The following is a 26,742-nucleotide window of genomic DNA, read 5'->3' on the forward strand; positions in this document are numbered from 1 at the left end:
TGGGCTGGTATGTGAACATGTCTACAAGGGATTATCTTGATTAACTGGAAGACTGTGGGTGATGACATTCCTGGGCAGGGGGTCTTGGATTGTTTAAGAGTAGAGCATATGAGCTGAGCACTAAGTGCAGGTATTAATTCACTGCTCTTCTCTGGTCTTCACTGTGGATGTATTATGACTAGCTGCTTCAAGTTCCTGCTGCTTTAACATTCCGGAAATTATGGGCAGTGAGCCAAATACACCTTTTTTTTTTTCTTAAGTGGTTCTTATCAGGGTATTTTATCACACCAACAGGAAATGAAACTAAGATGACTACTGTTTTTTTTTTTTTTTTTTTTTTGGTTTTGAGACAGGGTTTCTCTGTGTAGCTTTAGAGCCTCTCCTAGATCTCATTCTGTTGACAAGACTGGCCTCAAACTCACATAGATCCATCTGCCTCTGAGTGCTGCGATTAAAGGCGTGTCCCACCACCTCCTGGCTTCAAACCCTTACTCCTTTTTGTTTGGGGGGGGGGTTATTGAGCCAGGGTTTCTCTGTGTAACAGTCCTGGCTGTCCTAGAACTCACTTTGTAGACCAGGATGGCCTCGAACTCACAGAGGTACTAGCCAAGAAGACTTAAGTCATTATAGATGTGACTTTCTAAAATACAGACTTTGTGTTTTATTTTTTCAAGACAGGGCTCCTCTGTGTAGCCTTGGTTGTCCTGAAACTAGCTGTATAGACAAGGCTGGCCTCAAGCTCAAGAGATTCTGCCTGCGTCTGCCTCCCAAGTGCTGGGATTAAAGAGTGTGCCATTATGCCCAGCTATAGACTTACAGGCTTACATGCTAACTTCTATGTCATGGTTCCAGTTTTTCTGTTGCTTTAGAAGCTCAGGCACTAGATGACTAGGTTTAAGAAATGATGTAAGAATAAAGAACAGGACTGAATAAACCTGAGTATTTTTTCTCCTAGAAAAGTTAGTCTTAACAGGGCATAGTGATGTATACCTATAATCACAACACTCAGGATAAAGAAGCAGGAAATTGTCGAGTTCACACCAGCCTGAGCTGGTGTAGAGAGTCACATAGTGAGAACTTGCATAAGAAAACCAAATTAGAACATAAATGAGCTTTAGGACATATGCTGTCTGACAACTCGCCTAGATGTTTATGTTTCCCAAACAATTCTTAATTCTGTGGATCCTGACAGTTGTCACTATTAGACAGCCAAGTTTCAAATATCTGGTATTAACATGTTTCTACATTCTTGGCACATCTTTTCTAAATAGTCTTAGTTCCCTTATTATACACAAGGGAAAAAATCAGACTTAAGTGGATCATTCACTTTGGACTTTACTTGGCAATATTGCCAATTTAGTGACTCATGCATAATCAGACACAATCCACATGACCACCAATATGCTATGTATTTGTGGGGTTAACAGAAGAATCACATGGTCATAAACCTTTCATATCACATTGTTTAGCTATTTACAATGTGTTTGCTTTTAGCTCACCTTCCTTCAGGACCTATAGACAGCTAATGGCTCCTAGAGAGAAAAACACTTCCTCAGTGTAGTCACTGATAAGTTACCCATACTCTTATAAGTAACCCTTATTAAATTCACTGGGTAATTTAAAGCAAACAAAACAAAACCAGCCAGGAGGTGGTGGCGCATGCCTTTAATCCCAGCATGCAGAGGAGTCAGAGGCAGGTGTATCTCTGTGAGTTTGGGGCCAACCTGGTGTACTGAGTGAGTTCTAGGACAGCCAGGGCTACATAAAGAAACTCTGTCACACAGAACACACACACACACACACACACAAAAAAAAAAGAAAGAAAGAAAAAAGAAAAAGGACATAAAAGTAGAAGGGAAACAAGTTAGCAAGAGAGTCAGCAGGAGTTGGGGGAGGTTCAAGAAAAGGTAAAAGGGGTGAACATGATAAAATACATTCTATACATGTATGAAAATATAATGACCAACAGGTGAAATATATGCTGATAAAATGTTTTGTGTTTAAAATTAGAAAACGACATTAAGATAATGTGCTAAAGAGAAAAAATTATGTGGCTATACACTTGAATCTCACATACTTTATGTAGAAATATAAATAGGGTTTAGAAAGATGAAGAGAAAGGGGAATCTAGCACCTCTGATGGAAAACAATACAAGGATGATACAAAATATACTGGTCATTTGCTTTATGTCAGATGAATTCACACTGCCAGAAAAGCTAGGAAATAAGGAGGACCCTACAAGCGACATACATGGTCTCCTGGAGAAGAGGACAGGGACAAGATCTTCTGAGCAAATTGGGAGCATGGAGGGAGGGGAGAGGGAGTTAGGAGAAAGAGAAAGGGAGAAGAGGAGGGGAGAGGTGGGCATGAGGGAACAGGAAGATTGAGACAGGGAAAGAATAGAGGAGAACAAGAGATACCATAATAGAAGGAGCCATTATAGATTTAAGGAGAAATCTGGCACTAGGGAAATGCCCAGAGATCTAAGGATGACCCCAAATAACAATCTAAGCAATAGTGGAGAGGCTACCTTAAATGCCCTTCCCCGATAATGAGATCGATGACTACCTTATATGCCATCCAAGAGCCCTCATCCAGTAGCTGATGGAAGCAGCAGAAGCAGACACCCACAGCTAAATACTAGATGAATTCCTGGAATCCAGTTACAGAGAGGGAGAACAAGACTAGGCTACAGAAACCTTCCACCAAAGAATGGATAAGGAAAATGTGAGGGAGGAGTGATAGCAAAGGGGTCAAGACCATGCTGGATAAACCCACAGAATCAGCTGACCTGAACAAGCTCATGCACCCCAGTCTGATAGCTGGGAAGCCAGCATAGGACTGACCCAGTCCCTCTGAATGTGGGTGTTAGTTAAGAGGACTGGGCAGTCTATGGGGCCTATGGTAATGGATCAGTATTTGTCCCTGGTATATGAATGGACTTTGGGAGCCCATTCCCCATAGACACGTGGGGGCAGGCCTTGGCCCTGCCCCAAATGTTATGACAGACTTTGCAGATTCCTCGTGGAAGGCCTCACCCTCCCTGGGGAGCAGAAAGGGGATGGGCTGGATTTGGTGGGGGTGATAGGGGAGGATGGGAGGGTGAGGGAACTGGGATTGACATGTAAAAAACCGTGTTTTGAATTTAAATAAAAAAAGGGGGAAAAAAGATGGCCTGTACAAAATCATGAAACTCAAAATCAACTGATAGATGGGAGGGGATATTGTGGGGTAGATAATAACACGATTGTTAACATCTGGAGGATGACTCACATATTTCATTTCAAAACAACTCTCTCAACTTGAAAGAAATTATGAGAAAGAAGTTACTGAAATTAAGTGGTAGCAGTTATGTCCAAGCAATATGGCAAGGATTGATATTCTTAGCAATTTTCTGGTAGATCAATGTGTGGGAATGGCAATTACTAGGGGGGAACAGAACAAACGAGGATGGTGATAATATAAAGTAATGATATAGTATCATGTTGGAATGAGTTTAACTATGAATTTAGCAGATAAATCTCTACATCGGACATGCTTTACTGTAATGTAAAAAAGTGGCTAAGAATAATTTTGTATTATATTTTTCATTAAAAAGTAACCTGGCAATTTTCTCACTTTTCTAATAAACTATTAGGAAGAAGAAACAACATGCAGAGTAACTCACGTTCTCTGTTTTAGCCTTCCACCATCAGTATCTGTTTGCTGTGACTGTAATTTTTCTTCATCATCAGACTGTGTGGCGTCATTGCTACAAGAATGGGAAGTCATTTGAAAAGAAACCATTTTTCTTCTTAAAAATGTCTTTTATGTTTATTATACAGCAATTAATCAGAGTAAGAAAAGCAATCTTGATACGTTTACGTAACTTCAAATTCATGAATAGCCTGAGAATTACTAAATGGTTTCCAATATTAAAAACTGGAATCTTAAAGCAAGATGCAATGTGCTAAATTTAAATGAATGGAATTCAATAGCTTATAACACCCTACTTATAACAACGTTGTGTATATGAATAATAAAGTAACCTGGAAAAAGCTTTTCCTTGGCACAACAGGTATAACATTAAATTTAATAAAAATTCTTGCCATTTTAGAACTTATTCCTTAAGGCCCTCATTACATCTCATAACAAAAATCAATTGATTTGCTCTAAAGCAATTTTCTCATTACAATACATAGCATAAAGACTTAGAAAGCAAAGTTTTAGAAGACTAAGTGCTCCTCACACATGGCTTACACGAATTTTTAGTCTTAATGTTCTGATTCTTCTGTCTCCACCATTTTAAATGACAAGAAACTAAATACTATGAGATTTAAGAGTTAGAATATTCTACACAAGTTACTACGAAATATGACTATAACAGAGATCAAAGGTAAAGATTACATACTTGAGCTAATTTTACTTTTAGATGAAAATAGAGTGAGTTTAACTAAATAGGGACAGTTGTAGTTCAGAAAGCTAAATAATAATCATCACACTGAAATGCTGAAATGTTAAATAACATTAAGTCATACCTTACATACTCCTTTGTCCTTCTCATGATGTGTAGAGTGAGAGGATTAATACCTGTTGGCAACTTCTCTTCAGCAAGACTTAGAGGTATTTCTTCTCCAGTATCCAGGTTCTTAATCATTACACTGGCTAAAATTTCCTGGATGTACAATATAACATCAAGATGGCTTGCAACTTAATTTTAAAATTTTAATTACATGCATATATGTACATAATTGTGTATGTGTGTGTGTAGTCACAGGTAGTTGTGAGTTGTAGTCCTCTGGAAGAGCAATAGTATTCTTAATGGCTAAGTCATCTCTCCAGCCCTTAAACATGCAATTCAATGGCTAATAAAATATTTACAGTTCTTTATCATTAAATTATAATATTTGATTACTCAAACAGGAAATCACTTGTATATTAGCTGTCAATCACATTTAATTTTTTTATTAGTCTCAGGTAATTGTTAATGTACTCCCTGTCTCATTTGCCTTTTTGGGACATTTTATAAAGTCAATCAAAAATATATGTATAATACACACACACACTGTATTTGGATTCTTTCATTTAGCTTGCTATTTTTAAGGTTTATCCAAATACCAATACTGTATTTCTTTTAGTTGCTTCAAGGACATAATACATTTTATTTAAGGATTTATCCATTAATAATATATGTTTGGACTGCTTCTATTTCTTTTGGTAATTATGAACAATGATGCTGTGAATATCTGTGTACATTTTTATGTGGATATGTTCCCATTTTTATTTAGTATAAAAATAGGAATGGAACTGTTCGGTCATGGTAACACTGATTAATATTTTGAGAAAATATTAAACTGTTTTCCAAAGTATAATTTAGGAAAATATATTATTTTATTTTAACATATTAGAAAAGGGTCTAGCTATGTTGGTCAGGATGACCTCAAACAAATGATCTGCTACTTCCAAAGTACTGAAAATTATTATTGTGTACCACCATGTCTGGCTTCATAAAAAATGAAACAAAATTAAACCAGCCTACTTTGTTTTATCTTTCTTCTGAATAAATTGGCCAATAAATACATCTGAATATTTATTTTATGTGTATGGGTTTTGCCTGCATATATGTCTATGCACCACATATACGTAATTCCCATAGATGCCAGAAAAGGGCATGAGATCCTCTGGAACTAGATAGAATTACAGACAGCTGTAAGCCACTATGTGGATTCTGGAATCAAACCTGGGTACTTTAGAAGAGCAACCATTGCTCTCAACTGCTGCACAATCTCTCCAGCCCCTCATTCTAAAGTTTAAAGGTAAGAAACCCTTATAGGTTTAGGGAAAAGGCTCAGCAGACAACAGCACTTGTATTCAAAGCCAACTCAAATGGTCTGAGTTCAATTCCCAGGACTTACATAATGGAATGGGAGGTCTAAGTCTTACAAATCGTCTTTTGACCTCCACATAGGTATTGTGGCATGCATGTACTCGTAAACACACACACACACACACACACACACACACACACACACACACACACACACACACACACACACGTCTCTGAAATACTAGGTTTATTTTAAAGCTCACCTTTTAGAAACCAGATCCTGCTTTTTGTGCTGTCTGTGAATGTGATGTGGAATCTATGACTATGAATACTAACAAATATACAACTGAGTTACAGCCCCACATTTTTGCCTTTTCCTTTCTGTTTTAATGTCTCAAAAAGTTACACGGCTGACCCTGAACTTACTCTGTAGCCCAAGTAGATCCCAAACTTGTGATCCTGGGAATTTTAGGCCTACTTTATCATCAGCCCATCCTGGATTCTGCTTTTCATAAAAGTATTTCACTTCGTATGTTTGTGAAATGGCAAGTTTCCACCAGAGATTCAAACTTCAATATATAAATCAAATCCCAAATCCCAAACCTAAGATATTCTTAATGATTGTGTCCTAAATGTACTTCAGTATATGTCAAAATAACTAAATGTGTTCAGTGTTCCCGGCATTGAAATAATGTTCAAAAAGGTGGAAATGCTGATTTCCTGGATTTAGTCATTAATTACATACTGTATCAATCTATCAAACTGTGATGTTACAACCCCTAAATATGTATAAATGTGAGGTATCAATTAAAAATGTTAAGTTATAGGTAACATGAAACAATAGTGTATTAACCATTTTAAAGTGTAGTTCATGGTCATATATATACTTATAGTGTTATGCAACCAACACCACAATCCATCTCTAGAACTCTCTCATTTCCCATTATGTTTTTTACATTTTATGTTTTTAAGAACAAAAAAATTAAATTCTACCTCATCAGTGAGCTCTCTCCCAGAGTTGGATCTAGGTCTCTGAGGGCCCATCACTTCACCTGCTACTGTCTGCACATCAGGATCTTTTCCATTATCCTAAAATTGTAATTGCATAAACAGACAGACTGAATCAATTTCTATACATTTTAATTATTCATGACAACTCTCACTTCTACAAAATTCCACAAATCAAAATAGAGTTTACTGAAAATTTACATTAATGATTCCATTTTAATTCTTTATTATTATCTGTATGTTGATAGACACCAAAGCTACCAAAGGCCATGAAATTGTGCCTTAATAGTATCATAAACAAATAAATGTTTTATTTGAACCCATCCAAAACAATTCTCTATTAAGACTGTTAATTAATTTAGGCCATATGTGGATATTGCTAAAGAAGGGTTAGGACAACTTTTGTTTATATTGATCCTACAAAAACAGACTACACTGTTACAACAAGATTGTAATGCTCGCTCTCACTGTCTCTCTCTTTGTCTCTCTAGCTCTCTCTGTCAATCTGTCTGTCTCTCCCCCTCCCTTTCCTCTCTCCTGCTGCTCTGGTACCTGGAGGCCGGTCTCCCCCCTCCCCTTTCCCCTTTTTATGAAAGAAAAATAGAGATGGTAATGTCACATTTCGAGGTCTGTTAATATATAACATTACCCCAAGTTCCAGAATTCTGCTGTGGTAAAATGTTAAGCACTTTTTTTTGAATAGCCCACAGCCTAGTACATGAAGTGGTTTATGTCTAGGAAAAGAACTTGTAATATTAAAAATAGAAGCAGCTGTTTTTAAAAATACCTGTAATCTGCCACACTCTTGGCATGTATTAGCACATTTCATTCTTGCAAAAAACCTTCAAAGCAGATACTTTTCCCTCTGGGGCATCTTAAGAATCAGATGCTAAATAGCTAGCTAATCTCACTAGTTAGTAGCCAAACTAGAAAGAGGGAAGTGAGGTGGTCAGGCATGGGGGACAAAGAAATATTTGGCCTAGAGAAGAAAAAGGACTTCAATAATTAAGTCAGCTAGTTGTATAAAGGTTTTAATTAGCCTATATCAAATATAATAGTAATTCACCAACCTGGGCAGTAACTATTTTATCTCCACTTGTAGCACTTGCCAAATCAAGAGAAGGCTGGGAATCTCTAACTGTACTCTCTGAAGCCACATTTGTAGCAAGGAGAGAATCAGATGGAATATTGTCTTTGGGTACTGCATGAAAATAAAAAGAAGAATAGTTATATCAGTGATGATAAAAATATTAATAACAACAAGAATACCAACAATTTTATATATACATACACAAAAATAATATGGAAGTGATTGACCTTAATTTAATTCTTGTGACAAGCCTGTGAGAACAATGGCATTTATTATTCTTGTTTTCTTTATTTAAAAACATTGGTTCAAATGAATCATTTAACTTCAAGACTCCACAGTTTATACATTCAGAGATCTAGGATTCACATTTAGACTTTTTTAAGTCTTCCACTTCCATTTTCTTTCTAGCACTGCCACACCAATTCTTAGAGGGTAAGAAATGGGAAAGTCTGAAGTAAAATTATTTTAACTTATGACCAGTATAATACCTTTTGTCTACTTACTCAAGAAGTAACTTATATATCCTAGCTATCATAGTGGATTTTCTTTAGCACAAACTGAAACAAAAGCAGAAAATTAGTTGAGAATCAACAAATGCCTCTGTTCCAGGTCCATGGTAGCCTGGATGACATAAAAGGACCCTATCTTACCTCTCCCCAATCCAAAGCAGAAAAGTTAAAAGTTTCAACTCTCATATTTCCCAACCAAAACATTTCTCAATTAATACTTGCCATCCAGATCAGGTGTTTTAAATGCATCCAACTCCAGTTCACTTTTCTTTTTTCTTGGTGGTGGTGCAGGTCGGGCTGGAGGTGGGGGTCTAGGAGGTGGGAAATTAGTTGGTGGTGGTGGGCGTGCAGGAACAGGCTTCTTTGTACTGGCTACTATGTCAGGTTCTGGAGTAAGGTGCCTTGGGGGTTTGGCGGGAGCCACTTCTTCAGCAGCAGCACAATCTTTAGTAGACAAAGAGTCTGAGGATGCAGGATCTAGAGCATCACTTTCTTTGACTTCCATTGCTTTCTTGCTCAACATTTCGACTTCTAGCTCAGAAAAATCAAGCTGCTCTGCTGAACTTACTTCAGTTAAATCAGCAGTTTCCTCCACTGTCTTCTCACAGGTATCATCAGAAGGCAAACATTTTTGCGTTTCTAATTCAGTTTCTTCAAATACATTAGGGCTGTCTGCCTGTTCAGAATCTTGTAGTTCCTGCTCTATGGATAATAGTCCAGTTACGTTACTAAAGTCTGTGCCAGCCATAGAAGTACTGGCAATAGCCTGATCAGAGAGTTCTTTTCCTTTGGAATCCAAAGAGTCATCTTCTAATTGTAGTACTTTCTGACTTTCCTCAATAATACTTTCAATTATCTAATGAAAGGTAAAAAAAAAAAAATGCAGTTTTAAGAATAATGAAGCGGTTTACAATAACAAAGTAAAAACTAATTCAATATATGACAGGCAATGTCTGTAACACTTTAGTGATTTTAATCTTTACCACAAAATATGAAGTTTTGCCCCTTTTGTCAACATTTTACAAATGAAGGAACTAAAGCATACATGGATCAAGTGATTTGTCCAATGTTTTCAAGTTAGTGAGTGATAAAAAGTGGCATAAGCCCGGGAAATTTGCTTCCAGAATCTATACGCTTACACATTGTAATAGGGCACCTGTGTTATTATATAGTCATAAAAGTTCAATGAACCCTGTAAGATGAAGGCATATGTCTTCTCATGAAGGCTCCAAGTGTCAAGAGTTTGTTTACATAGTTCTGCCAAACTAGCTGCAATAACTCCCTGCTGTCTCTTGTTAACAAAAAAATGAGAACAAAATCCACCCAGGATTAGAATTTAACTTGTTTCAATCTGAACTCAAGGCTACATCAGAAAAGTCAGCAGATGCAAGGCAATGAATACATGTGGATCAATTATAAAGCTTCATTCCTTAGACTGAGGGCAGGTCTATGAATAGAGCTCAGAAATCTAGCCCACATCGCTCCTTCTCCCCATATTTCTTACATCGAAGGGGAAAATACACAGAGGTGGTCTATGTCTTCAAGTAATATTTAGAAGAAAATATATCTTCCCTGATTTATTCATCCTTCTACCATACCAAGCCTGGATTCTGCTTTCTTAATTATCCAGATCCAGTAAGTTAATAGAATGTGTCACAGACCTGCCCTGCTCAGCATTTTATAATTCCATACTAGCAGAACTGGCTGTTATTGCTGTTCTGTGAGATTTGCCTTTTATTTCACAGAATATTACAAGCAATAGTTTATCTTTGTCTTAAAAATTTTAGTGATAAAAATTACCTCATTTTTCCACATATAATATTAACTAAGGTCCACAATGTTTATCATGTTTGGCATTTAATCAGCATTGGTGACTTCAGTGATAAGTCAGATGACAATGGGTATGAAAATGAATAAAAGGGATCATTGTGAAAGAGGAAGTAGAAAGAGTGTAAAAGTCAGAGGCAGTAAATGACTACAAGGAAACTGACTTCAGGATACAGTAGCAGGACAACTCAAGTATGAACAATGTATGCATATAAGACCAGTACAAGCTCAAGTTAGAACAAATCCTAACATGAAGAGAGGTTGTGGGCACAAAGCTCCACCCCTAGACGAGAAGCTTCTGGCAACTGACAGATGTGTGAAGAGGGAAGGTGAGTTTTCTCAAGAGTGTGGCCCCTGGTAAGTTGACCATGTTCCAGTAGAAGACCACACATCCAAGAATATATGAACAACACAAATAGGATTTGGTGGTTTTCTTTAAAGGACACAAGTTTGATGGGAAGGGAAGAGGGTGGATTTGGGAGGAGCTGGGGAAAGGGTGAATATTTTCAAAACATGTATGCAATTTTCAAAGAACTTAAAAAAACCAACTAAAATGTGAAGACATAGAGTACACATATAGGATACAGTATAATTTTTAAAAGTCTGGTAGTTGCTTAACATTTACTAGGACCTGGGTTTGATCGTTAGCACCAAGGGTAGGAGAAGGGGTTGGATGTAAATAGAAAAAAAAAAGCAAAACTTCAAAAAAGTGACCCAGCATTAAGCTGAAGGGAAGTTAGCCACAGAGAGAAAGAAAACAGATATAGTTCTAAAGTTCTGGGAAGAAAGCCTACTGTGTACCACATCCAGTATACATCATCCTGTGATGGTCTCAGTGGATAGCTGGATTATCTTGCTTTCAGAAGGTGAATCTGAGGTAAAAGCATTAGGAAATTTGCCCAAATGCCCCATAGTTAGTAAACAAAAAAGCCCGAACTTGAAATCCAGGTAATCTTCCACACAATATTTTGAATAGGTTAAAAAAAAAGAATATTTAATTCCCAGCAACAGATGACAGGAAATAGAAGTAAAAGATGAAAATAAGTTTGCAAAAAGGGAAAAATAATGGAAAAGGGGGCGGGGTTCAGGCTTCTCAGCCTCCTATGTCTATGTGCAGAAGAAAACAAGGGATGCTGAGTGGCCACAGTAAGAGAAAGGTTATTATAAAGGTTTGACATGATCACTGTGAGTAACAAAAAGGTTCATGCTTTAAAAGTAAGGGGTCAACAAGGAAGGCCTTACCCCCTGAGGAGTGGATGGGGGTGAGAAGGGTGGGAGGCAGGGGGTTGGGAGAAGGGGAGAGAGGAGGAACTGAGGTTGGTATGTAAAATGAAAATAAATTTTAAGTAAAAAAAATAAGGGTTCAAAATGAAATTGAAAATGATGTCTTCCCTAGTCTGTACATGTAGTCTCAGTCTTCTCAGACTTTATCATTCATTACAACACAAATAACAGACGAAACAGGTTCTCTCTGTATATTCACTTTATTCACACCAGACCGTCAGTTCCTAGAGAGCAACACACATTTTTTCAGTCTGTTGATGATGGATGCCTTTCATACCTATTTATGGTGCTGTCAATTTCTTATGGATTTGGAAGCAAAGAAAAGGGGAAAAAACACAGAACTAAAAGCAACAAAGAAATGATGCTGTTGTACTTTTTACAAAGTGTGCTGCTTTCTTAGTGATTATAAAATGAACCTTGGACTTATTAGACTCCTCCTCAATCACTCTGCACCTTTCCCATCTCCAAGTCACTGGTAATGTCCTTCCTCTTATATCTCTGCCAAAATTTTATCTATTCATCACAAATCAGGTAACATGATACTTTCCCCATAAAGTTATCTCCATTCCTACTCTCAAATAAGAGACTGTTTCTCCTTGGGTTTTTATATTTTGTAAACTTAGTAAAACATTTATGACATCTATTTTCATGCACTTTCCTGATGGGAGAGGTCATTCTGTATGTTTCTCATATTGGCCAACAGTGCTTTATTATTAGCCAGTATGAGAAACATACAGAATGACCTCTCCCATCATCTCCTCTTTTCTGTCTAAATAAAAAGAAGGGTTTTATAGATATGGATACTTTGTATTGGAATGGATTTTCATTTATTGATACAATTTAAGGTCAATGTTGTATGTGTATATTTCTCTTCTTGTTTATGTATTGTTTATATAGCTCATTTAGAAATGTAATGTATAATGTACTGCAGATTATAGATAATTACCTATGATAGTCAAAACTTAGAGTTAAGTTAGTTAGGTTTTCAAGATACACAGAGATATATTTGAGATAAATAGACATTCTTCAAACCTTTCAAAGACCTACAGAATATGGCATTTAAAGTGGTTTAGGGTTTTCGTGACAGTGAGACATAATTGCTCTTGGCAATACCCCCTGCACCAGAAAGGAAGATGGACATCGAAGAAATGCATTATGAAGTTTGCTTCCAATATGGCAAGACTAGCCATTTGGACAAGATACTGCTCTTGTCTGGACTGTTTGACTTTATGCTGTATATACTGGACATGCAGGACCCACAGAAAAGTGACTGCTGATTCAAGATGGACATTGCTACAGAGATCCTGCTTCATGGAAGAGTCTGTGAGACAGTATGCAGGACACAGAGAAAAGTGACTGATAAACTGCCAATACAAGAAGACAGTTTAAAGTTTCCTGCGTTGCTGAAGAGTCTGCTAGACACACTATGGCCTATGGGCTGAAGATGGAAGATTACAAAAGAACTTCGGGTGACCAGGCAGTGAGTTGTCTCTGTCATTTCTAGAGTTTATATACTATCCTTCTGTGGTCTTTGAAGGAGTTGAAGACAGATAGTAATGGTTATAGTTTTCATTAGTTAGGATTAAAGATAAGTAACCTAGACTTTAGGCACACAAAGATAGAATAGATGATGAAATATTTTCTTCAAATCTTGCTATATGTTAATGGACTAAATATTGTTAACTGTGATTCTTACTTGATAACTGTTGTATAATATATTTTGCTATGTTAAGGTTAAAACCCTTCTTTTTATTTAGACAGAAAAGAGGAGATGATGGGAGAGGTCATTCTGTATGTTTCTCATACTGGCTAATAATAAAGCACTGTTGGCCAATAGGAAAGGAAGATAGGAGGGACTAGGAGACAAGGAGGAAATAGGAAGTAGTAAGGAGAGTCAAGATGGAGAGACTGAAGAAAGCAGTATGCCGCCGGCTCCCCGGTAAGAGAAATACATAGATCAGCAGAAATGAGTTAATACTTAAGACAGAGCTAGCCGATAAGAAAGTAGTAACTGGCCAACAGTATAATATCTATACAGAGTCTCTGTGTATTATTTGGGGCTGGCGCAGCGGCGGGACAAGACCAGGCGGCGGCAGAAAAAACAGTACGCGATACACTTTCCTTATTTTCTTTTTGACATATGATTGTATGCACGCTGGCTTCAAATTCCTGATGTAGCTGAAGATGAAATTTTCTGATTCTTTTGCCTCTATAACCCAAGTGTTATGGTTAGAAATTTGCGCCACCATGTTTCGTTTGGTTATGTTTAATAAAATTCCTCTACTAAAATGTAACATACTTCCGAACAGGGTAGTTAGTATTATATGCCTATCGTCTTTAACAATTAATGCTTAATTAATCTTACAGTGCTAAAACTCACTTTATGTTCCACAGAATTTTCTCACTACCTTTTCAGTTTCTACTTAAACTCTCCTACAAATCACCTTTTGGGTATTAACTATAGGCAGGATAAACTGTAAGTAAGTAAGTGATTTTTTAAAAGGGGGGGGGTAATTAAAAACTGGAATGGTGATGAATGCCAGTAACTTCAGTGGCTGGAGGAAATAGAGGAGAAATATGGTTAAAATGAACAATTTTCAACAATAAAAATGGCTAAATATAATTTAAAAGGTTTGGAGGAAGCACAGTAATGATGAAATATGAAGGACATATAAACATGGTAAAAATACAATGTAGAATAGAGAATTCTATCTACAGTGTAACTGGCAAGAAAATAAATATATACAAATGGTTGAGAACTGAGAATGAGTGATAAAAATATATAAAAAAAATCTGTTCCACTGTAGAATTTTGAGGGTTTTTTTTCTACTTTTAAAAACAATTGTATTTCTTCTCAATATGCTTATATACAAGAACACCTCTTTTCCCTATAGGGGTTTTTTTCTTTTACAGCAAAAGGTATGATAAAAATTAAAATTCACAGTTTGTTATATTTATAAATCTTTTAAGGGTAGAATAGCATTCTCCATTGACAGCAAATTTGCCACAAATCCATTCCAGATATGGAGACATCTTTAGTTGTTATGATGGAGGAAATTCTATTGGTGTCCAGGTAGGTAGAAAAATTCTATAGTGTACACAATAATTGCTGTTTCTCTTCACAACAATGAGTGAGGAATGCTACTGTTGGAGAAGCTCTGAGGAAGAGAATGAGCTGTTTTGCTGGGTTACAGAAACTTACTGGCTAGTACAGTCCTCATGGCCCAGAAAATACTCAAACTTTGCACAAGAGAATGAATACAAATCATTTGCTTTGGAATTTATGTTGATACCACAAATAGCCCATTTTGCAATGCTCAGTTTTTAAATTGTATATATGTGTATACTACATGCAGAGGCTAGATAAGGATATCTTGTGTCTTCCTACATACTCTCTACCTTGTTCCTTTGAGACAGGGTTTGCCACTGAACCTGGTTTGCCTCCTGGCTTACAAGGCCAGGAATATCCTGTTGGAGTTAACCTGTCTCCATCCTTGCACTCCCAAACACAAGCACACATAGTCATTACTAGCTTTTTGCTTACATAGGTTCTGGGGATTTTAATTCATGTCCTCCAAGTTTAAACAGCAAGTGTTTTGCCCACTGAGACATCATCCCAGCCCAAGGCCCAAAATAATGTATCTTGCATTCAGTCTCTCTTCTTGTGAGCTAACTTCTGGAGCTTCACAGCACTGATTATATAAAGGTATCAAGGACTCTATCAGTGTAAGGACTTCCTAAATATATCATAATTTTTTGCAATGAGCCTTTCAGTATCTGTAAATTCTACTTCTGTTATTAATGTTTTAAGATAGAGTCTCACTATGTAGCCCTGGCTGTTCTGGAGCTCACTATATAAACCTGGCTGTTCTCAAATTCAGATATCTGCCTGCCTCTAACTCCCAAGTGCTGGGATTAAAGGTATGCAACACGATGCCTGGCTCAGAATGTGTGACTGTTAATAGTAAACTCAAGACTAGGAACTTGTAAACCAATAGGTACAACCATATTTTGCTGCTGGTGTTATTGTTTTGATCTTTTGAGACAGACTCTCCCTTTGTAGCCCTGGCTGACCTGGAACTCATTATATACATCACATTCTCTTGCCTTCTAAGTGCTGAGATAAAAGGCATATGCCATAGCCATGTTAAACAAACAACTGTTTTAAGGATAAACTACCAAGTAGATGATGACATGACTTCTAAAAAGCCCAATGTGCCTTTCACCATAAAGCTGATGATGCAAAAAACATTTGCTAAAACAATTAGTATGTACAGAACACTATGCTGAAACAATAGAGAAAACATTCTATTTTAAATGCATCATGCAAATTTGATATCCTCTATAAACTAAAGTTGACATTATATCTTTCCAACCTTTTTAGATACATCTTGTCTCAGTTCTTGTACAGGGGACTCATTTTCAGCTTTGCCAGCTTTATTCTCTGTTTCCTGTTTAAAGGAAAAAACAAACAGACCAAATGATGACTTTCATTTAAAAGTCTCATCAAAAATGGTGGAAAAGGGAAACACAGCATTCATAAACCACAGAAGACATGAGATTGTGTTTAAAAACTAAAACAAGAAAATACTACTAAACAAAGTAAAGAGACAAAAGATACCAATAGTATGTATGCCAACTATGACATTGTGATTTACAAAAAATAAAAATCAGCAATTTTTTTACTTCTAAATGTGAAAAACTGAGCCTAACTTTCAGCAAAGATGGAAAACAATAAACACACCAAAAATACATATAAACCTATGTATACATTTATATACACATACATATATGTGAATTTATAAAGTCAGACATGCATATTGCACTGCTGCTAGAAAAATTAGAGTAAAATAAGTAGTGAAAAAATTAGAGTAATATTTGAATGCTACTACTGTTATAAAGGAATAGCAATTCATAATTCTTATACATCACAGAGCCTATTAGTGGAAGTCTGCTATAATAAGTTTGAGACAAGTGATAAGACATGTAGGATTATATATAAGTATTAAGATGACACTTATACAAGTATCAAAATTATTTGTATAAGTACTAATTCCATGATGAAGTTTTGCTGAAGATTACTACTGATTAGTATAATTAAGTCAATATTCTACTGAAAAATTTTATAGCCTTGAAACATTTTCAATCTTAATTCTGTTTCTTTGGATTCCTCTTCAATATTTGGGGAATACTATTATTTTATAATAGAATCTGATAAAGTATCACGATTCTCCCATGGAATCTTAAGTATTAAGTAAAAATCTAAACTCTCCCACAGCTCATGAGGGTTTGACATGATGTAACCTCTTCCTCCACACTTGACAGCTCATGAACTTCTCACTCCTCCAATATCATGCCATTTCTCTAGCCCCCATCTATCTCAGTACCAGAAACAAAAGTTTGAGAAAACTCATATTCACAATTAATTTGTACAAAACTGATCCATATTCAAGGAAATATTTGTTCTTATCTATGAAAGAACATTAAGCTAGGAGCCAGGTGTAATGTTTCACACCTGTCATCTCAGCCTTTCAGAGACCAAGTTAGGGGGTTGTTGGCAGTACAAGGTCATCCTTAACGACACAGTAAGTTCCAGGATAGCCTGGGATATAGAATATGAAGCTATGAATAGTAGATACATAAAAGAAATTCAGAAAAAAAGGTCATGAAGATGAAGGTAGGCAGGAAGGATATATGGAAGGGTTTGGAGGGAGGAAAGGAAGAAATATAGTAATTATAATCTTAAAAATAAAAAATGACAAAAGTTTAATTCTGTTGACTCCTATTTTCTATTAATGAAAAGGGAGATATTTAATAGAGATTAAAGTTACAAAACTAAGAAACGTGACTTTCATTCACTTTCTTCTGAGAAAATAAAAAAGAAACAACTCTTAAATGGCTACTGTATCCACCCATCCATTCCTTTCAATGTTATTTTGATTGTCTATTTGTCAGAGGCAGAAATAAGCTCAAATTCAAGGCCACTTGGGCTATAAAGTGAGACCTTGTAATAAACAAACCCACAAAACACACGAGACTTAACAAATCACTAGCCAGAGCAGGGCAGTGGTAGCACACCTTTTATCCCAGCACTTGGGAGGCAAGTGGATATCTGATTTTGAGGCCAGTATAATCTTAAAAGAGAGTTCCAGTTTCCAGGACAGCTAGGGCTGTTACATAGAGAAATCCTGTCTCAAAGAGCCAAAAAACAAAAACCAAAAACACAAGCCAGAATAGCTGGAACATATATACAAAGTGAACCATATGTCTTGCCTCAAAGATTTTAAAGGCTAGAGTTCGAAGGCTCTAGTATATACATACCACACTAGTGTTTTCAATGCTTCCAGCAAATGCCATACCTAATGCTTTGCCAATCATTCTCTATCTACCCATGCAGTCTCCCAATTTTCAAACCCTAGCACAAATTCTAGCTTCTTTTTTGAAATGTGTGTTTTTTTTTTTTTTAATTCTGCATCTATTCCTACCTTCTACATAAGATAACAGTATTCTCATGTCTGATGCATTTTGTTTTCATTCCTTCAACTTCTTGTAATATTCATTTAGTCTGTTGTTCTATAAAAGCCAAGACTTTTTGTCCCTTTGCATAGATATCTATAATGCGAGACTGTTAAATTATCACAAACCAGGACCTTTATTTGTTTCTGCCAATTAAGAAATTTGTAGATGAGGAACTGGAGAGAACTTAGTAGTAAAAAGTACTTTCTGATCTTCCACGGGACCTGAGTTGAGTTATTTGCACCCATATTTGGTTGGTTCACAACTGTCCGTAACACTAAACTCCACGGGTTCCAATGCCCTGTTCTAGCCTCTGTGTAGTATATTCACACACAGACATGCACACATACAAAATAAATCTTTAAAAAGGATATTGGTAGATATACCACCTATATATAAAACATACTCAATAGCCTCAGAACATATATATATATATGTACAATACTAAGCAATGAAAATGAACACAATCCTGATAAATACACTGTGGTATCTCAATACTTTCTGCTATTTTCATTTATAGACTATCTTTCAAAATGACAAAATTATAGAGATGGAGAACAAATCTGGAGATATGTGGGGTGTTGGGAGCATGTTAAATATAAAGGTACCACAAAGCAGATGATGACAGTTCTGCATATTGGTTGTGGTGGTTACACAAACATACACACATATAATACTGACATAGGATTATATGGTCACATTGGACCAATGCTAAATTCCAGGTTTTGATACTGTTCTATAATTAAGTCATAACCATTGGGAAAACTGGCTGAAGGACACACAGGACTTCTTCACACTATATTTGTAGATTTCTGTGACTCCATACTTACTTTGAAACAGAAAGTAAAAAAGGGACAATATTCAATCTCATATTTATTTACTAAATATGTACATAGGCTATTTAATTTTAGCCAAGTAAGAACAGTCTTTAATTACTGACATAAAGTAGATTCTCCAAACCTATTTTTTATAACCTATAAATACCTTAGAGCCAAGTGGCTTTGAAAACCTACAAGTATAAAAGCAATCACTTCCAGATATAGAAAGTAGGGGTGAGGAATAGGAGCGAAGGCTCTTCTCACCATGTATCTTTTGCTTTATGGACATTTAAACCATTTAAATGCATTATTTTTAAAACATGTTTTATGGAAACATTAAGTACAAAATATTTTTATAAAACACAAGGAAGAATTATGATAGAATCTTTCTTAAGCATCCAGTTTAAGAAATCAGAAAGAGCTTTCAAGTCTCTTGTACATTATTCTTATTTTACTTTATGATCTCTCCTGAGAAATGATAGCCTAAATTTTGTTTATGATTACTTTGCTACCTTTTTAGTTTGGCCATGTTTATGTTTCCTTTTCATTCTTTCTGTTTGATGGAGACAGGGTCTCACGTAGAACAAGATGGCCTCAAACTTACTGTGTAAACAAGAATGGCTTTGAGATTTTTTTATTCTCCTGCCTCCACATCTCTAGTGCTGGGATTATAAGCATGAGCCATTGCTGTGGCATAATCCTTTTGTACACTGTGAAGATACATTGTTCTCATTGGTTTTTATAAAGATCCAATTGGCCAATAACTAGGTGGGAAGAGGTTAGGCAGGAGAGGTGGACTGAGAGAACACTGGGAAGAAGGAGGGTGGGGTCACCAACTAGATGCAGAGGAAGCAGGAGATGAACATGCCATGTTGAAAAAAGGCACCATTATATGGTAGAGCATAGATAAAAAAAATATGGGTTAAAATGTAAGAGCTAGTTAGCTACAAGCCTAAGCTATCAGCAGAGCATTTATAATTAATAAGTCTCCTTATAATTATTTGGGAGCTGGCTGGTGGGACAGAAAACCCTGCCTATTAGTCATCATGCCCAATTTTATGGGGTACTAAGAGGATTTTATCAAGGGACTCAGGTAGAGCTCATGATTATATTTATAACGATACATTCTTTTTGGTATGCTCTTGAACTTAGCATAATCATATAATACACATATATAAATACTTATATATGATATATTTAATGTAAGTAAATTTTTATGATGATATTATTGTACCTAAAATGGGTATCTCTTAGGGGTTAGGATGCAGTTCAATGATGGAGCACTTACCTAGCATGTGCTAGGCTCCAGGTTTGATCCCCAGCGACAAAAACAAACAAAAAAGGCTACCAATGACATACTTTCACAACAGAAAATCTCTTTGTTTAGAAATAAGGCCAGTATTAATTTTAATTTATACTAATAGTGTCAAATATATGTCAATAAGAAGCATACAAGTGGTTACTCTATATTTTTCTTTAAAACACTAGGGTTTGAACTTAAGGCCTAGTATATACTAGGTAAGTACTCTAGCACTAAGTTTATATTTGGTCCTTTACACTGTTCTTTTATTTTTAAAATTATAAATCAAAAATTAACAAAAATCTAAAAATTATATATAGACCTGTCCTTATAACATAGTATTCACATAGGTATTTATGGATTATCTAAGTAATTGGTAAGCCAGAGTATAATGACAATGTTCTTGAAGAAAAAATAACTAGGAAAGCAGTAGCAAGAAGGTAACAAATACCAAAACATTTGAGAAAACACAACTCACCTTGACTGATGAAAGTCCAACTTTTTCTGGAGACCTGTTCAGAAACAAAAGAAGGTATTAGAAAAATAAGAAAGACATGGACATATTAACAAAGGTAATGTAGCAAAAATAAGAAAAACCCAGAGACAGTTACTGGGGTTCAAGTTGAAGATCAGAAAAGCAAAGCAGCCTGATAATCCTCTCTAGTACAGGATTAAAGGCATGTCAACCCAAGTGCTGGGATCAAAGGTATCACCTCTGTTTCTCTTTCAGGCTGATTCACTCTCATGTAGCCCAAGGTGGCCTTGAACTCACAGAGATCCATCTGTTTCTGTCTCCTCAGTGCTTGGATTAAAGTTGTGGTCACCACTCCCTGTCCCCTGTGGCTAACTAGTGGCTCAGGTATTTGTTAGATTACAAACAAAATATCACTACAAAGACAAGCTTGCATTAAAAAATAGGTATATATTTTGTTGCTGGAAATGCAGAAAACAAAAGAGCAGGGAAGAAAGCCAAAGCAATTATTAATAAGCTTACCATGTAACTTCATACACATATAGTATATGTATATGGGGTTCGTATATAAGAAACTATTGAATTCCACAATAAACTTCCTTAAAATGATTTTTCTAAATGTGAAAATGTGAGTCAAACTTATAAAAACTTCAATTTTGCAGGAAGCTTTCAGATCGACACTTGTAATGACCACACCAGTTCATGCTCTCACTGCTTTAAGAATGCCAGTTTAATACCTTTACCAAAATGAGTGCCATTTACAATATTTGCCAATTTGATAAGCAAATGTACATATTATTTTTTGTCTTACGTTGTACTTCCTTGATTTCTAACATGGTTGAAAAATTTCAAACTCATACTGATTTTGGAGAGAGAAATCATTTTTATTTTGACTTCAGTTTTCCTACTGAGGGAGGACTCTACCCTCACCTGGTGTAAAAACAAATACCACAGGTCTAGAAAAATAAAAACATGTAGTGACAAAGTAACTCCTAATGATACTCTGCTAAAATCATAGATCAGTGCCTTGTTCAGCCACCATCAGAGAAGCTTCCTCCTACTGTAGCAGATGGGAATAGCATAGAGACCCACAGTCAGACATTACAGAGTGTGAGACCTTGGATCACTCAGTCCTAAATGAGATGTTTCATTTAAATCCTTCTACCTCAGGGCTCAAGGAACCACACAAGAAAGGAGGCAGAAAGAACAAGAGGGGATGGAGGACACCGGGAGAACAAGGTCCTCTAATCAACATGATCAATGCTCACATAAACTCAGAGACTAAAGCAGAATGCACAGTTCTTGCATGGGTTTGCACCAGGTTCTTTGTATATATATTATTGCTTCCAGTTTAGTGTTTTTATGGGAATCCTGAGTGTGCAAACAAGTGGCTCTCTGATTCCTGTGCCTTCTCTTGGGCTCTTTTCCCTCTGTTGGCTTGTCCTGCCCAACATCAATGTGCTAGTTTTTGTTTTTATCTTATTATGTTTTATTTTGTTATATTTTAAATTTCCCCTTATAAACCTGTTCTTTTTTAATGATAGGAAGTGAGCAGATATGGATGAGAGAGGAGGTAGGGAGGAATATAGGAGGGGAAACTGTAATCAGGATATATTATGTAAGAAAAGAATCTGTTTTCAATAACAATAATAAATTAATAAAAATTATTATACCCTTAAACATAGAATACTCTAGATATAGCAATTTCTTTTTCTTTTTTTTCTTTTTCAAATTCTATTTATTCCAGATAATGATAAAATTCTCTTTCCAACCCCTCCCATGTTTCCCCAACATCTTGCTTTCTTTTTTAAAAAATAAATTTTTATTTAAATTAGAAACAATCTTACTTTACATTTCAATCCCAATTTCCTCTCCCTCCCATCATCCCAATCCCTCCACTAATTCCTCCCCCCCCCCCCGAGGGTGAGTGAGGCCTTCCATGGGGCTCATCAAAATCTGTCATGTCATTTGGGGCAGGGCCTATGCTTTCCCCATGTTAGATATAGTAATTTCAAAAGTAATTTCTCACCATTTTTTTAATGATTCCTTCCTCACCCTTTTGCTTTTTGCAAATAAGAACAGTTTAATATTTGCTTGAAAGCATAATCGACAACACATTTATGGCCACTAATCATTATACCTCAGGGATACACAGCAACAGTGAATAATTAATATGCCATTCCTAGATTTTGAAAATATGAAATGCAATTATCACAAATGATATAACTTTGGGTTGAAAGGCAGTTTCAAACCAAAACCATTTAATCACAGTGTTTTTGCAGAGATACAAAAACAGTTTAAGAGACTGGGTGACTTTTTCTCAAAGTCATATTTACAAGAACCAAACTACATACTGTTTATATGCCAAATTTGGTATGGTGTTGTTGTTATAGGAATCCTCAAGCTCTACTTAGAATTTAGTGGGAAACAAAATTACTTTCAAATAACACACAATCCCTTCACTGAACAAACATTTCTGGAATACCATTATGTGCTAGTACTAGAGATAAGAAGATGAATTAGACCACTGTTTGCTTTTCTAAGGTGACTAAAAAACACAAAATTAACTGTCATAAATAGTTCCCATTTAGGTGGTTTGGGTCAATATAAATTTGTATTAACAAAGGACAATTGCAAGAAATAAAAACAGGTTTTGTTTTGTTAAAACAGGGACTGGATACATAGTCCAAATTCAAGATTTTCCTGCCTCAGTCTCCTGAGTTCTGGGATTATATGTTTGGTGTGGTGATATATTATTCATGATCTAATAAAGCTTGCCTGAAGATCAGAGTGCAAAGCCAGCCAAAGCCATAGAGGCCAGGCAGTGGTGGCACATACCTTTAATCCCAGCACTCAGGAGGCAGAGGCAGATGGGTCTCTGTGAGTTCAAGGCTACCTTGGGCTACATGCATCAGTCTATCAGGGGCATAGTAAAATAGTCTTTTAGGAAGGCTAACTATGCTTGAACACTGTTTAATGATACCCCATGTGTGATCAAATCATTTAATGATTCAGTTTCTTAAAGGTGCTGTTTTGTCCTCTGCAAAAGGGGGTAAAAACATATCCCTTGGACTGATGTGAGGATTCAGAGTGCATGAAGACATACACAGTGCATGGTAGTTTTTTTTTTTTTTTTTTTAGCAAACTTTCAATTGCTCCACATTTTTCCATGGTACTTTGGCAGCTATCAATAATGAGGAGCCAAAAACTAATTTCTGTACACAAAAAGGGAACTCTACAGCTTATAAAGCTCCAGCTCATTTAAAGAGTGAAAAAAAAGCCAGAGTATACTGAGCTGGTGATTCAAATGAAATCTTACCAATAGGAGACAGTATTAAACAAAAACCTGGTAACCAAAAACAATTGGGTTTGAAGCATATTTTAAGTACAAAGTCATTAAGAGTTTGGTGGGTAGCAATATTTCAAACTACCATGCTTTCTTCTCATGTGTTGAGCTTTTATCAGAGTAGTATGTAAGGCTAGAATTCTTTTGTTATACATTTCTGATCTATTTGTAGTGCTTCAGTGCCCAGTAAAAAGTAAAAAAACAAAACACACACACACACACACACACACACACACACACACACACACACACACACTTGTAAATGACCTTTGTCAGGTGCCAAAATGAGAAAAGTACAAATCATTCCCGCATAAGCAGCAGCAAATGAGACTGCAGAGATTGCTCAATGGTTAAGGGTGCTTGCTGCTCTTGTAGAAGACTGACTTTTGTTTTCAGCATCCACTGGCTTGAAACTACCTGCAACTCACATATGTGCCAAAACAATGCTTACATACTTCAACATTTTTAGTCCTTAAAACTCTCCTACTAATGATATTATTTTCACAGAACAAAAGTCTAACTTGGATCAGACTCAATCATTTAAATTCTATCTTTAAAATGCAGGGGCTGGAATGTGACCTTAGGCAGCCTCACTCCAGGCTCTCAACCACTTTGCAATATTGCCTTCTTTCTGGGCAAGGTCTTAAAACACTGCAAAAGCTGAAGATTCAAAGGTTTCATTTCTCTGGAGATCTTCCATGGTAATCTTTATTTCATTGCTAGGCTACAGCATGTCAATTAGACATTTACTGTAGCTGTTAAGGGCCAGTGAGAATTCAAAGCCTTAACTATTTTAGTCCAACTCAAGAAGCACCATTAATTGCCTTCACTTTGCTGCTCATGCATAGCACCAGCTACTGAATTTTCCTAACCATTGTCTTTTAATGGTTTTTTGAACACTCTCAAAAGTACCTTGTATATAAATATATGAGTAAGCCTTGCAGTTTCAGCATCTGTCACTTAGAAATATTTATTTAAATAAAAGATATGTAATTCTCTCCTAATTAGTATGCTCAAATATAATATTTTTAATATAACAATGCCCTCCTGGAGATGATAAAGCATAGGGAATTTATTTGCTTTCATGCCAAAAATTCTAGCTCGGAATATCTGTGTTTTGTAGTTTTGTTTCTTTTTCACCTTAAAGGGGTCACTTCTCACAGCTGGCCATGTTCCTGTGCTTAAAAGCTTTCTTGCCCTTCTAATTTTGCTTCTTATCTGTGCTGAACAGAGGAGCCAGGTTTTTAAAAAACTGTAATTGCAAGGTCACAGAAAAATAGGGATTCAGGGGCACTGCCAAAGAGCCTTTATGATTTGATTTTATTTTCCACTTTGTGCCACTTTTCCAATTGTATAAGGTTTTTTTTTTCTTCTTCTTCCCTCATGTTCAGCTCTATTTGAGAATTATCATTATTGAAGAAGTAGTTGCCTAATAAGTGTGCTACTAATCTTCAGTATCCTGGGACCATTCAGCTTTTCTACATATCTCAGTCTCTGATTTCAAAGTGAAGATAAAATACTACTGTGGTCAGGCTTAGGGATGGGAGGGAAAAAAATAGAGGACCAGATGTCAAAAACATCTTTCTTCCACCATCAACTAGCTGCAAGATCTTATGCGAGGATCTGTAAAGTTTCTGTGATTTTAGAAAATTTTTTAATATTCCAACAAAATTATAATGAAAATAGTTAATTATTAAATAAATCTTATCTTTACAATTATTTCAACAGGTTAACAAGCCAGGCCAGATTAGGATCTTAATATCATCTTATGAGCTTACTAATAAAAGAAAACAGTATGTTGGTATAGGCAGAATTTGTGTCTATTCACATATTTAATGCATGTTCTTCATATGACAAACACAGTTTTATATTACAATAGTACATATGCAAAGACACTATGACACATCTACAATATTTCACAGAGATTTGAGGCAAAAGAAATGGTCTTATTTGGCCAACTCTCCATGAGATTGTTAAAAAAAAAAAAAAGAAAGAAATTGACAAATAATGCTCCTAATTATTGGTAATAATTAAACAATTTGATATATATGATTAAATCAAGATAATTACCCTGTCAGCTTACATATTCACAATGTGTTTCTAAAAGTATTTGAAATTTACACTCATAGCAATTTTATTTGGATACCAGGTATCATTTAACCTAGACAGGCCTTAACTCACTACATACCTGAGGATGACCTTGAAGGTCTTAAGGTTTTCCTGTCTCTATCTTCAAATTGCTGGGATTAAAGGCATGTACCATAAAATCCAGTTAATATAGTGCTAGGGATGGAATCCAGTGCCTTGTGCATGCTTTAAAAGTACTCTATCAACTAAGCTACTTTCCCAACCCAACATAGCAATTTTTAAATATATCTTATTTGCTATTATCATGTTACACCATAGATCGTAAACTTTATTCCTTCTAAACCTTTTGAATAAAGCCTTCCTATACTGTTCCTCTTCTCCAGCACCTGATTAACTTCTACTTTGTTTTTCTACAGGTACAACTTATTTTAGATTGCATAGATAAGTGAGATCATAAAGTCTTTGACCTTTTGTGCTTGGCTTGTTTTATTTAACACAATACATTTTAGGTTGAGCATGTTGCTATAAATTATAGGATATTCTTTTATGGCAGAATAATATTCTATTGTGCATGGTTATCTACTCAGTCTCTAATAAACATTCATCTTGCTTTTGTACCTTGGTTGTGAATAATGGCAGAGTAAATGTAGAAATTCAAATATTCTGCAGACTATTGA

General features: G+C 35.9%; 2 protein-coding genes across 3 annotated transcripts in view; one reads left to right on the forward strand and one right to left on the reverse strand.

Annotated features, from left to right (window-relative positions):
- Klhl13 (kelch like family member 13) overlaps positions 1–26,742 on the forward strand; it is a 585,186-nt gene that overhangs the window by 153,609 nt on the left and 404,835 nt on the right. The window lies entirely within an intron of this gene.
- The window catches only part of Wdr44 (WD repeat domain 44), a 91,999-nt gene that overhangs the window by 36,710 nt on the left and 28,547 nt on the right, over positions 1–26,742 (reverse strand). Inside the window, exons 2-8 of the mRNA XM_051178445.1 lie at positions 20,638–20,671; positions 15,902–15,976; positions 8,637–9,270; positions 7,886–8,016; positions 6,801–6,896; positions 4,519–4,655; positions 3,669–3,752 (exon numbers count right to left, since the gene is read on the reverse strand). Coding sequence (XP_051034402.1) covers positions 3,669–3,752; positions 4,519–4,655; positions 6,801–6,896; positions 7,886–8,016; positions 8,637–9,270; positions 15,902–15,976; positions 20,638–20,671 — 1,191 coding nt within the window. The remainder of the gene's footprint in view (positions 1–3,668; positions 3,753–4,518; positions 4,656–6,800; positions 6,897–7,885; positions 8,017–8,636; positions 9,271–15,901; positions 15,977–20,637; positions 20,672–26,742) is intronic.

The sequence above is a fragment of the Phodopus roborovskii genome, unplaced genomic scaffold (assembly GCF_943737965.1).
Source record: "Phodopus roborovskii unplaced genomic scaffold, PHOROB, whole genome shotgun sequence".
Taxonomy (NCBI): Eukaryota; Metazoa; Chordata; class Mammalia; order Rodentia; family Cricetidae; genus Phodopus; species Phodopus roborovskii.